Here is a 14193-nt window from a genome sequence, read left to right as displayed (position 1 = left end):
AATGCTTTGCTGGGAAAAAGGGACTGAAAAACTGACACTGGTCGGAGTGTCATCGGCTACATCTACACTTGGGATACGTCTATGCCAGCTGGAAATCGTGTCCCCGGGTCTAAGTATAGACGTAGCCATAGATGCACTGGCCAGTGAGTTGGCCCACTGGCTTGTATGAGAGTAGGGAAACTGAGGCGGGGCAAGGTCTAACGCTGGGTTTGGAGAGCCCTTATTACGGCATTCTGAATGGTTGTGTGTGGGGTGGGGGAAACATGACAGCAAATTACTTGATCAGAATGAACAGGGTAGCAGAAGCTGGCTTCAAAATTTCACTGAGTTTATCTTGTGTTGCCATTTTACACTCGCTTTTACATAAATTTTAGAAGTGATCCGCAAAGACTCACTCTCATCCCACAGAAGCCCTATTGCCCAGTGTCTTTATCATGTGAGCGGAAAGCAAGTACTATAAAATTTCCCAACGGGTAACAATTGGCTTAAACCAAACCACCACCAGAGCCTGGGGATTTTCATATCTAGAGCTAGGCTTCTCAGCTCAGTCCCATCGGTCACAATACCTTTGTTCCTCTATGGGATCTCGCCTTGGAAGAGCCTCAAAGCACTTTGCAAATATGAGCACAGTAAGCCTTGCAACATCTCAGCAAGCTGAGTAATAGAACCCCCCGCCTTCACATCTGGAGGAATTGAGGGCCATAGCAGAGCAGCTTACCCAAGGTTACTCACTGAAACTGTGGCCGATCTGTGAATAAAACCCAGGTCTCATTCTGTTTTAACCACAAGACTCCTTTGGAGGACTGTGAACTGGAATGTCCCATCCAGGCATCACTCAACTTTGGGGAAATTTGGGTCTGGATCCAAATTTGAACTTCTCAGATTGAGCCCATCTCCAGCAAAAATGGATACGCAGAGAACAGAGTGGTAAAGGATGTTCATGGGTCTCCCAACGGCAAGTGAGAGTTCACTTGCTGTTTCAAACAGAACGGGGCGCATCACTCCCGTTTCTCTAACTAAGCAAGTGATTCTGTAATAACGTCAGGCATGGAGCAGCTGCAGAATCAGGCCCTTAAAACCTGAGCTGCAACTCTCCCAGATCATCACATCATGTTGGCTTAGGTTGATGACTCTTTCCTGGCTCCCCCACTGATTTTAATTCTTATCCAATCTCATCCCACAACCTTGGTAGTGCAAAATGCTATATTATTTCCTTATTGCCTCAGGCCCTTCTCCAGCAACTCTCCCCATGAACATATGGCAACTGCAGGAGGAAATAGAAGCGGGTCATTGTGTGCTCATTTGCTACATTATGCCATTATAGATGCTGTGCAGAGGACAACACACGAGAAATCTCATTGCAGTGTAAGGTAATGTGGAGGTGACCTCGTGAAGAATGCTGGAGGGCCTCCTCCAGCCTTTGGATTATGCTTGCTTTGTGCAAAGTGACCGTCCATTTTCCCCATAAAAGAATTCTGCTTGCCTGAATTTCAAAGAGCCCCTCAGCATTTATTTTATGGATCATTTCACTGGTAAATGTGTGCATTATAATCCCACAGCATATTGTGAGCAGTTCTTCTCTAATAAACAGTAGGCTATGAGCAAACAAAAATTACTTTCTCCTTTCCTAAATTCCAGATAGCTTGAGGAACATCTCCTCCATTGGGAACCGAAAGATGTCTAAACGTTCCTTTCTAGTGCACACCCAATGCAGGAGGAAGCTTTACCTGGAACACAGTGAGGATGGCAGCAGGGAATGTATCGAAGTTTGTGGTTGGTGTTTCATCTTGGAAATTAAACCTAAGCAGGAAATAAAAATTTAAAATTAAAACAGTGCAGGAAAAAAATGTCTACGTTCTCATAATTCTCTATCACCAGAGTCAGAAGACAAAATTTGCTCCACATAGAGATAACCTGGTCAGTTTCAGGAAGGGAGCTCTTCCGCCAACAAAATGAGGGGCAGTGGCTTTGTCAGCGGGAGAGTGTCTCCCGCTGAGAAAGTGCTGTCCACACCAACGTTTTTCATCAGTAAAACTTTTGTCGGTCCAGGGTGTGTTTTTACCGCCAACAGTGCAGTGCAGACATGACCCAAGAGAGGAGCATTTAGCAGAACTGTTAAGAAAATGGGATTTTCGTCTCACTGGAAATTCCAACATTTTGAAATTAAATTTCCATCCCTAAATGGGAATGGAAAAATCAAAACATTGAAAAATGTTGTGGAACAAATAATTCCAAAAGTTTTAAATCCAAAATAGCCAACTGAAAATAAACTAAATGAAACTATGAATGGACATTTCAACATCAAATGTCATTTTGTTTAGATTTTTTTTTAAAGAACAAAATGACAAAATTATCTTTAAATGAAACAAATGCTCTTCATTTCTTTCAAAATGTCAATTTGCAACAAAAATGCTTGTTTTGACATTTCACTTTGCAAAACTGAAATTATTCATAGAAACTGACATTGTCCCATTAAAAAAAAAATCTCAGGTTTGATAAAACTATGTTCCGGTAGGAAAATTTTCCACATGAAAGCATTTAAAACAGATTTGCAAATCGTCTGAGCCATCCAGTCCCCATCAGCCTTTTGCCTTCCTCAGGGACTGCTTTGATATGAGCAACACACTACACTTACTGTCCTCCAAAGAGCTGCATTCCCAGCAGAGCAAACACCACAATGAACAGGAAGAGCAGGAATAGCAAACTGATGATGGATTTCATGGAGTTCAGCAAGGAGACCACCAGATTCCTTAAAGAGTTCCAGTATCTAGGTTGTAAATCAAAGCAACCAACTATTAGTGTCACGGGGAGAGGGGGGCCATTTCTGGAAGACATTAAAACGATCTAGCTCTTTAAAAGAGACCTGATGATGAGTGTTCTATGGGACACAGTTCAAGCTGAACAGTCTCCTTCAATTCATCTGGGCCAAACTCTCCACTGATGTAATGCCAGCAGAACAATGTGGCCCACTTGAGTCGATCAGATAGCAAAATAACATGTAGAATCAGAGAAGTCAGAGATGGAAAACACCACTCTAGTCATCCTGAGCAAACGCCTGCCTGTGGAGAATAGTCCGCTACTATGAATTCTGCAGTGCTTTGTCCAATCTAACTTTAAATGCTCCAAACAATGCAGCATTCCTTAGCTCATCCTCTCTGCAGTATATATACTGTAGGGAACAGACCTAATCCCATGCATTTTCCTTTCCATTACTACACATACCAACAGGAGCTCCAGCAGCCTTTTTGGCACCCTAGGCAGCGGAAGATCCCGCTTCCAAAATGGTGCCCCCGACAGAGGTGGCGGATGTTCGGCCACCACAGTCGCCGCCCCCCGAATGTCAGCGCCCTAGGCGACTGCCTAGGTCACCTAAGGGGTTGCACTGGCCCTGCATACCAACCATTGGGGATGCCAAGAATGAGGATTTACTGATAATGCCAAGGCCAGAATGAATTGGCGGAGATGTGAACTTCTCATTTTGGTAAGACTTGAGCCAGGACTGAATGGTTCATTTCCATAGGAGCCTGATTCCCCCCACCATGTTGTTTGGGAAGCTATTTAAACATGAACTTTCAACTGTTTCATGCGTGGTTTCCACAGACAGACCTCAAAAAAATCATCTCACATTCAGGCATTTAAACTGAAACGGGGTTTTAGGCATAGAATGTGAGCACTCCAGGGAGATTTGGCCATCTGATTTAGCAGACAGCCATGATTAAAAATTAACCTCACTGCATCAAAACTCTAAATTGTGCAAATGGTGGACAAGAACTCAAGGAAGGGAACTTAACTCAGCTCATGACCTCCACACAGCAGGTTCCACCTGGCCAGAAACTGCTGTTCAATCTGCTCTTATCCCCACCCAGGTCATCCTGGATTTATTCCATCCCGTCATTATGGGCACATATATACACCCACACACGAAGCTGGAAGAGGCAGGTTAAATAAAGGAGGTCCTGAGAGGGAGTACAGAAATGGCACTCTCTGTTCAGTTTATTATCCTGCTGAGAACAAGCAGAGAACGTTTATATTAGGAAAACTAATGAATCAGAAAATGCAGATAGCGCTATTAAAGCTGAGGATCTCTTTAATAATCTTCAGTTAGACAGACAAGCCTGAGAAACAACAAGGTTAGAGCACACAATGGGAGATAGGGATTTAAACCTTTATACATGCTGTTTATCTAGGTTTACATTGTAAACCTAGGTCTGTGGGACCTGTGCTTGTGGACATGGAGTTTCCAAGCCCATGCTGGAGCATCTATATTGCATTGCAAACCCAGGTTTACCAGAGCTGTGCTAACATGTCCATACAGCACTATTCAGACCTTCTTATTCAGGTTTGTAGTTTGATTTGCATCCACACTGCAAAATGACAGGTCTTGGACGCCGAGGCTTAGTGGGACTCAGGCTCTGACCTAAGCAGGGTTCTAAAACCTGGGTATTGAGCGCTTGCTGACCTGAGTCTGACTGATTTTAGACACAACAAATCCTGCACCTTGGCAGGGAGTTAGACTATAAGACCCTTGTGGCCCCTTCTGACCCTGTGGTTCTATGATTGTTGTGTGGGCAGAAGAGGGACTTGGCCTCAAACCTGAGTCACAGCCCAGGCTTAATGTGCGGTGTAGACATTCCCTTCAAGTTTTTCTGATCACTTTGGGATAGCAAGCAGGAATTTTTCCAGTTCTTTCTCTCTCCTTTTTCTCCAGTTACTTCTATCACTTCCTCTTGACAGACCAGGAAGCTACCACACAGAGCCTGGGCTCCTGATGGTAGTCCTGCTCCACAGTTTCCACCGGGGCTGGCACCCTTCTTCCACACCCTTAACCTGAAATTCTTACTGCAGAACAGTTGTTGTAGGGTGTGGAAGAAGGGTGCCAGATGATTTGTCTGTTTCCCCCTCCACAACTCCATAAGACAGCTTACAGAGGAAGCTGGCTTTCATACAGGCTCCTAATTATTCTACTGCTACCCACTCCTCCTTCACTTTTCTCTGTTCCGCTTTTCCAGTTTTTTCCTAGAACACCATTCCCTTCTCCACCATCTACCAGCAAGCAGAGCTGGGTGAATAACTGATTTTCTGGTGTGCTGTCTGTTCTGATTTTTTTTTAATTGTTTCGGCCTGTCCCAAACCCAGAATTATTCAAATCTTTCAGCAAACCAAAAAGTAATGTTGTTTCAGTTTGACAAACATTTCATTTAGATTTCAGACACTAACTTTAAAAAAATTAATAAAATTGAAGGAAATTTCTCAAAAGCCATTTTGAATTCATAAATTCATAGAATCTAAGGTCAGAAGGTACCATTGTGATCATCTAGTCTGACCTCCTGCATAACACAGGCTAGGGAACTTCCTCAAAATAATTCCTAGAGCAGATCTTTTAGAAAAACATCCAGTCCTGATTTTAAAATTGTCAGCAATGGAGAATCCACCATAACCCCTGGTAACTTGTTCCCATGGTTAATTACTCTCACTGGTAAAAATTTAAGCCTTATTTCAGTCTGAATTTATCTAGCTTCTACTTCCAGCCATTAGCTCATGTTATAACTTTCTTTGCTAGATTAAGATTATTAACTATATGGGCCTACTACCGGAGTGGGTGCATGAGATTCTGTGGCAATGTGCAAGAGATCAGAGATGATCATGATGGTCCCTTCTGGCCTTTAAGTCTTTGAGTCTGTTTGTTCCCCATGTAGGAATTTAAAGACTTATCAAATCACTCCTTAACCTTCTCTTTATTAAGCTGAGTCTATCAGTGTAAGGCATGTTTTCTAAACCCTTAATCATTCTCATGGCTCTTCTTTGAACCCCATCCAATTTATCAACATATTTCTTGAACTGTGGACACCAGAACTGGACATACTATTCCAGCAGCAGTCACACCAGTGCCAAACACAGAGCTAAAATAACCTCTCTGCTCCTACTCGAGATTCCCCCATTTATGCCATCCTGCCCGGCCCTTGAGCTCCCGGCCGGAGAGGCTAGCCCCTGTCCCCTTCCCTGCTGTTCTCCCTCCCCCACAGCCTCGCTAGCCGCGCCGCCAGCACTCTGGGCAGCGGGGCTGCGAGCGCATGCTGGGCAGCACAGTGGTGTGGCTGGCTCCGGCTGGGCGGCGCGGCTGCCAGATATGCTGCTCTGAGTGGCATGGTAAGGGGGCGGGGAGCAGGGGGATTAGATAAGGAGCAAGGGGTCCCTAGGGCAGTCAGGGGACAGGGAGCAGAGGGCAGTTGGATGGGGTGGAGGTTCTGGGGGGGGGGTAGTCAGGGGACGGGGAACAGGGTGTGTTGGATAGGTATGGGAGTCCTGGGGTCCTGTTAAGGGGCGGGGGTGCGGATAGGGATCGGGGCAATCAGGACAGGAAGCAGAGGGGGTTAGATAGAGGGTGAGGTCCTGGGGGGATGGTTAGAGGCGGGGGATCCTGGGAGGGGCAATCAAGGGACAAGGAGCAGACGAGGTTGGATGGGTTGGGGGTTCTGAGAGATGCAGTCAGGGGGTGGGAAGTGGGAGGGGGCAGATAGGGGGTGGGAGCCAGCTAGTTTGGTGAGGCACAGTCTTCCTTACCCAGCCCTCCATACAGTTTTGGAACCCCAATGCGGCCCTCAGGCCAAAAAGTTTGCCCACCCCTGGCTCAGGCCCTAAAAAGAGGATAAATTGCTCTGATGGAGAGACAAGGGTTTTTGTGACCACAGACCAGGACAGAAAGTTCTCCAAGGGAATTTTCCCTGCCTCATGCTGGTATTTCTCAGTTAACATGATTGGGCAGCAAACACACAGGTCAGGTGGCTAGATTATCCAGAGTCGCTAGGCATACCCGGGTCATTTCAGCATCCATCTAGGACTGATGACAGGCCCCAGGGCTGTAACAAGGAGTTAAATTTCTACAGTTGCCAGCTCTCATTACATCTTGACAAGGAGGAAATTATGTTGAGCTATTTTCTCCTTGTCTTCCTCTCTCTGAATTTCAGTTCCTCTTAGGCTGCATTCTCACTCACGGTAGTGATGTGCCATCCTGCTGTGACCTTTTCACCCAGCTGCAATTTAACTTCCTAACCGTCATGTCACTCTGCTTTTTACAATCTTCCCGGCTTGTGCTGAAGGAAGAAAAAGCCTCCAAATCAAAAGGCGTAATACCCCCAATTATTCAGAGCAGGATGGTGTGCCCCTGCCTTCCGCTGAACAGATTAGAGGCAAAAATCCAAGGGCAGGATGCTTCAGGGAAACATTGCAGTGAAAGCCAGGCAAAAAGGAAGGAATTAGTACAGGGTGAGGCTGTAATGAGAACCAGACAGCAGCAACGCAGCATTTGGAACTCTTGCTTTGCTAACTTTCTCAACTAGCTCATGGTCAGATGTGCGGTGCTGGTTTGATTGAGCACTTTCCTGGAGCTTGCTGTCCCGTCAGGATACTTCTTTTCTGCTGAGAACCTCACCCTTCCCAGAAAGTGTCAACATTTGGATTTCCTCGGACACTTACAGGTGAAAGTTGGAGCTGCAGAACGATCAACATTTAAAAAGCCAGATAACTCTAAGGGTGTATCTACACAGCAAAGAAAGGTGTGTTCCTAACTCGGGTTAGCTAGCAGGTTGAAATAGCAGCAAAGAGATAGCAACTCAGTATGGTGCGTCATTCCATATTCTTTATGAAAATATGCCTGAGATATACTCTATGCAAGATGGCTCCTGTTGAGATATCATTGGAAAGGTTATGATTTACTGAATGCCATTATCCTATTTGTGTGTATGTATCATTTCTGTATCTGAAATTAGGAACATTGACTATGTGTCTGTATTTCAACTATGCTACTTTGGGTGGCGCCCACTGCCAGCACTTCAGGTACAACAATGGGAAAGCCAGACAGGGAGGATGGCCCATCAACAAGGACAATGGACTGTGAAAGAGCCTAGTCTTCCCGTGAATCCGTGGGTCAGCCTGTGAAGGACAAGGGCCCTACAGAGTCAGGTGGTCTTGTCACCTGATACTAAAGCATTACCTGGGACATCTTGTAACTTTTCACTGTTAAGGGAAGGGGGGGTCAAACTAGGAAGCAACGGATTCCCACTTTATGCAAATCCTATTTAAGGGTGAGGAGTGAGGTAATCCAGGTCGTGAATTCTCCCCTGCTACCCCACCCAAGATGACTGCTGGAAACAACTAAGGCTATGTCTACACTTGCAGAGTTTTTGCGGTGTTAAGTTTCATCGGTGACAGGGAACCGGTCACAGAAAAGTGCTGGTTTGTGTTCTCATTTAATTTCTCAGGTGTCAGGGAACGTTTACACTAGCAGCACTTCCATTGCCAATGAGAGCAGCACTGCAGGGCAGCTGTCCCATGGTGCAACTCTCTGCATAGGTCTGGGGGGGTTGCGCGGGAGGCATTTTGGGTTTTTTCTCAGTGCCCCATGTGGCACTGCTTCATGTTCCAGCAGCCACATTCCTTCCTTGGTTCTTTCGTGGCATTTTTTTTAACCCCTCTGCCACATCTACAAGCGAAGGGAAAGTGAGTTTCAAACTTCCCAGGGCTTACAGGGGGAGGGGCAGACATCTGTTTACCTGGCGCCAGAGCAGTGGAGATGCTGGCCAGAGTGGTCACTTTTGGAACTGCGGAATATCCTCCGAAGGCCAAAAGGTGTTTACACTAGTGGAACGTATCTTCACTTTCACAACAGCGCAAAACAACAGCAGTAAGAACTGTACCCCGCTCGTGAAGGTGATTTTCTTTTTGCAGTGAAACTTCTGAGTGTCACCGCAAAAAGCCATTAACAAGTGTAGATGCCCCCACAGTTTTCACACAAAAGAGAGAGATTTTGCATTTTAAATGACATAGACATAATCTAAGACTGAACAGGGGGAAAGAACTGGGCCAAGGCTGGAAGGGCGTCTGGTTTGTGAAGAAGGTTATTAGAACCACATTTCGGGTGAGAACTCACATGTAACCAGTTTCTTGAGTGCATTAAGCTTAGTTTGCGGGCTCTGTTTTATTTTCTTAGTAATCAGCCTTGTTCTGTCTGCTACGTCCTTAACTACTTAAAATACACCTGTAATAGTTAATAAATGTATTTCTGGGTTATAATATAACGCAGTTTATGCAATTTATAACTGGGGGGAGGGGCGAGAAGTGTGCACATCCCTCTTCCACATTGAGGGAGGAGGTGAATTTCAGAATCTCTCTTTGGGTCTGCACTCCAAGGGAGGATGTGGTGCTGGAGCAAGTCCCTGAAGCTGAGTCTTCCCAGAGCTGATCTGCAGCTGGGTGTGGCCCTGCCTGTGGGTGTGTTAGAGGAGGTTTTAAGAGCCTGGCACGGGAAGACAGGTTAAAGGGGACCCAGGTTGGCAGAACAGGTAGACTCAGTGGAACTGCAGCACATTAGGTGACTTCTCAAAGGGTCCAACCCATCACACTCAGCTCTTAACTTGGGTTAGCAGCTCGACTTCAGCTCTGCAGGGTACGTCTACACTGCAGCCGGGAGGCAGCTTTGTCGGATAGACAGACGTGTGGTAGAGAGGGGCTCATGCTCGAGTGCTGAGAATAGCTGTGTGGATGTTGCAGCACCAGGGAAGGCTCAGGAGAACCACCTGAGCTTGCCCCAGGGGGTAGATGGGGCTTGAGCTCAGGTGGCTTGTCTGAACCTCTGCGGTTGCTGCAACGTCCACACAGCTACTTTCAGCATATTAGCGCAAGCCCCACCACCACAAGTCTGTCTACCTGAGCTGGAAGGGTCACTCCCAGCTGCAGTGCAGACACACCCTTGGGGGCCTGGCGTTGAACTAGAACTGCCAATCCAGGTTAAAAGCTGAGTGCTGTGTCTTTGTCACTATTTTAACCAAAGTTTGCTAACGTGCAGTAGCTAACCTGAGTTAAGAATTTACCTTTTATCGCAGTGTAGACCTATTTTAAGGGGCTAAAAGACACCCAAACTGTGTAGCTGATGATGAGAGAAGTACATAAGTACAACAAATGACCATTTCATACTCTACTTGGACAATTTGAGCATCCAACGTTTGGACATCTCGTTAAGGTTCAAAAATCGGGCTCCCCATCTAAACCCTTTGTTGGGTTGCTCCTTGCACAGATATGCTGCACCAGCATTCCTCCTTGTAGCTAGTAGTCATATTGCGGCAGCTCTGCCTCAGTTTACCCAATGTCTTTTCTGTCCCATTCTGGCTGTAAAAGTGACTGGCTCTCCAGCCAAAAAGCCACTTAATAGAGTCCAATCCCTTCTGTGGCCTCAGAGTCCTTCTCTTAAAATCAGAAACAAAAAATACCAAAAGAACCAAATAATCAGCCCAGCTAGGCTCAGCTGTTAGCTTCCTTCTTTGTAGGCTAGCTACAAACTGTCCCGACACCGACCCAAGTTCCTGGGTTTTAACCTCACCACCTTGTGGCTTGGACACACTCCCTCTCCCCAGGGATTTAGGCAGGCTGCAGTCCCTGATCGGCTCCTGTCTCATGTTAGGCTCCTTGCAGAGCACAGGACAGTTTGTCTGCTCTGCATCCCCAATCCTGCAGAGATGTGGTAGGTGAGGCTAACTGACCAGAGCTGAGTGGCCCCAACGCTCACCTGGCTGCTACACTACTCTTGTTAATACAAAAAGATAATTAAAGAGGGGGAGGAAGGGAGGGGCAAACTTCTTTGTGGGGAAAAAAACAAAACCGGCACAAATGCTCATACCATTTTCAGTTAGCTCATCATTACAACTTTAACATCCTGCAGCAATGGATTACAACTTCAACAACAGCTGTTTGTTAATTCCAGCGCATATTAATCGGACACCTCAGAAGAACAAATGAAAAGCTTCGTCCACCAAACTCTATTGGATCACAAAAGTGCCAGATTCACAACCCTGGAAACCGAAGACCTCAGTACACTCCTAAATTAGGTACAGTACAGGCAGCACAAGCTTCCTCCTGTTGTTGTGCTGGCAAATCGTCTTGTCCTCTGCAGGGCAGTAGTTTCGTCTTCACGACTTATTCAGCTATAGAAACAATCACCCGCTTTGGCTGACATGGGTGCTGGTAGCGCTCACATCCCATAATCACAGTTCATGCTTGGCAGCGTAAGGGTGAAGGATAGAAGCAGAAGTTACTGCTGGGGCACAAATTCTACATGGCTTTATAACACGAGCGTGCAAGGCAATCAGGCAAATGTCGAGCTAAATAGCCGAAGGGAGTGAAAAAGGAACCTGGACTTACTTGGTTACTTTGAAAATCCTCAGCAGTCGAAGAGCCCTCAATACACTGATGCCAAATGAGGTACCAGGCTTCACTGCTGCCCAAATCACTTCAAAAATGCTCCCCACTATCACCTGCAAGAACAAGCCATTTTAAAAGGGAAAATGGTTGCACAACCGGCTGTGGTTTTGGGTCCTCCAACAGGGGCTAGGGACCAAAGAGGAGCCAGCTCCTGCACTGTGATTGGATTCTAATAAGGGCTGCCAGTTTAATTCGCATAATCAAGGAAACAGCAAGAAAGCCCAAACTCTCAGACATAATGGCTCTCACTTTGTAAATGTGCGATCCAGCAGGAGAAAGGGGCGGCAAGTTGTCGCACTGCCCCTGGAGCAGGACGGCAACTCAAAGTCACAGTCTGCTGCTTGCTTCTCCCTTGCTGCGGTGGCAGAATCACCGTACATGAGCCCTTCTGCAGGTGCAGATTGCTTCCCCCTGTGCACCGTGTGTGTTGGCTGGTGTATTGTGAGGTCACAGCCAAGACTCCACCTACTTCCCATCAGTGCCCGCTTGCACAAGGCTGGGGATAGCAGTCAGGTAGAAGCTGTCCCCATCCGCAAACCGTGCATATGGGCAGCCCCCACAGGGATGTGAAGTGTCTCCTTACACCCCTTACTCCCATGAGTAGGGGCACAGCTAGGCTCACGAGTGTGCACTGTATAGGAGCTAAGTATTATTATTATGTAAAATCAACTGGAAGCATCTCTCTGATCAGAACTTTTAAAATGCTGGTTAATTAAGATACTTGCAGTTAAATAAAAATCCTTAAAATCCACTAGAGTTCGCAGCCAACCATTCAGCAGCCCCCGGCCTTCAGATATTTACAGAATTGTCTCGGGACATATTTTGTTAAAATGTTGGCAGCTATGCAATAGTACAAACCCTAAGATTCAAAGGGACTTTCTATGAAATGTAGTGCAAATAGGTAGAAATTATAGTAATGAAAAATGCATTATAGTAAAGGGGGAATATATAAAAGCTAGGTTACTGCGTAGGTAATAAGGTAAGACAAGAATTTCTTAGCCTTTATGTCTAGCTTCAGGAAAGACCAAAAGTTGAGACACTTTAGCCATGGAGAAGCACAGTAATTGCCTTGAAATGCATGAGGGACTTATTTCTACCATGGAATAGAAATTTCACAGAAAATCAAGGTGAACAGACAGACCTGTGCCCGTTACCGCACCAGAGTGATAATATGAGATTGTCAACACCCTGGGAACACCATTTGTGTATAGCATTCCAGCTCCTTTTCAGCAGAACCCAACTCTCCTCTCCTCCACTGTGTATCCTTTCTAGGGATCCATCATGCATCAGAGAAACCTTCCCCCAGACCCTCTGAGTTTTAAGTTGATAATTAATTTTCTTGCCATATTAAAATGACCTCTTGGGAGTAACTTCACACAAGATTCCACCAGATTACCCCTCCCTGGGGCCAATGTCTCTGTTTTGTTGTTTCGCTCTTTGCTTTTGAACTGTTTCATCTCGATGGTTTGTCAAACTAAACTGACTAGAGAACTCTGTACTGTTCCAAAGGGGGTGAAGAAACCGAATTAATTTGGGACGTGGGAACGTGGGTGCGGGAGAAGAAACAGATAGTCGTGTGTTCCCAATGGACTCTCTAAAAAGGGAAGAATTAGAAAAGTGCTCAAAACCCTCTCCCTCATGGGAATCTCAGCCTGTAAAACTTATTACCAGAGCTTCATTCAGCATGGCATGAACAAAAGCCCAGTGGGTGTGTTAATATAAAATTGTTTAATATAAAATATATTAAATAATTTTAATATAAAATTCTTAAATCATTCACCCCACAAGATCAGGTATATGTTTTTGTTCCTTGTGGGTGGAGCATTCTGCTCAACAATGCCTTTTATGAAATAAATGAAGGGAAATTAGCAGACAGTGAGGGTGAAGCTTGCCATATTGTGGTCCATGCGGTATCTGTGGGGGGGATAGCGAACATCAATCCAGCATCTTTCACTAGAACTTGACAAAAAATGAGGCAATGCTAAATTTAGGTAAATTAAAAGCCAAATGAAAGTATTACAAGACGGGCTAATTTTCTTGATCCAGCTCACACAGACTGGAATTTTCAAAGGCACCTCAGGTTGTTAGACATCTAACTCCCATTGACTTTCAATAGGAGCTGGGGGCCAAGTCCAGATCTGGATTTAGAGGTAGGCGACCCAGGTGACTACTTGGGGTGCCAGGCTTGGGGGGCGCCAGGCTCGGAGTGCTGTTTTTGTTGTTAGCGACACAAGGGAAAATAGAATGTTTGAAGTAAAATGTTTCAGGTGTTCTGTATGTGGATTCGTTTTTCAGTAACCTCCTAGCATGTTCTGAGACCTCTGTGGAACCTTCCATACTTGCTTATATATGACATGAATAAATACAGATTTACAGATCCTAGTAAGCAAGTGTTATCATTTTATATGACGGGGATAAATCACGCATGCAAATCATGCATCAAAGTCATGAAATGGGCTACAAGTGCAATAAAAAAAATAAGGTATTTAAAAGTTTAACAAATGGAGGGGGTGCTGAACAACCTCCTTGACTGGAGCACCAGTTGGTCTTGGGCCGGCCCTGGCCAACTCCCTTAGAAGTCTTTGAAAATCCCAACCCAATTTTCAGTCCAGCCTTAGCAGAACCTTCGTTTTTGCAGGCACAGAATTACGCGCGCACCGGCTTATTGCTTTTAGTTTAGGTGACGTTCACTGAAGTCCCTGATTACATCCCAAAATCAGGAGTGTAGCCATCTAGGTGACTTAAACTGTGGGTGCAAGTAGTTGCAGGTGCAATGCCACACACACAATTATTTGCAGGACACAGTTTGCTCCCACAGAACTGGGGGATGGGTGTGATGTTGTGCAGTATGTATGGTTTTATAAAAATTTAATAAGTGAATATAATGTAACTGAGATATGCTTCATGCAAAAGGTCTCTTGTAAGGTATCATTACAAAGCTTA

General features: G+C 45.5%; 1 protein-coding gene across 16 annotated transcripts in view; it reads right to left on the bottom strand.

Moving 5' to 3' along the window:
* Nucleotides 1-14193, bottom strand: part of CACNA1B (calcium voltage-gated channel subunit alpha1 B) — a 507473-nt gene that overhangs the window by 174090 nt on the left and 319190 nt on the right. For all 16 annotated transcript variants that reach the window (XM_030535592.1, XM_030535597.1, XM_030535598.1 and 13 more), the window contains 3 exons: nt 11191-11303; nt 2636-2767; nt 1728-1800 (listed from right to left, as the gene is read on the bottom strand). In XM_030535592.1, the coding sequence (XP_030391452.1) occupies nt 1728-1800; nt 2636-2767; nt 11191-11303 (318 nt within the window). The remainder of the gene's footprint in view (nt 1-1727; nt 1801-2635; nt 2768-11190; nt 11304-14193) is intronic.

The sequence above is a fragment of the Gopherus evgoodei genome, chromosome 16 (genome assembly GCF_007399415.2).
Source record: "Gopherus evgoodei ecotype Sinaloan lineage chromosome 16, rGopEvg1_v1.p, whole genome shotgun sequence".
In the NCBI taxonomy this organism is placed as follows: domain Eukaryota; kingdom Metazoa; phylum Chordata; order Testudines; family Testudinidae; genus Gopherus; species Gopherus evgoodei.
This window is presented reverse-complemented; position numbering and strand designations above follow the sequence as displayed.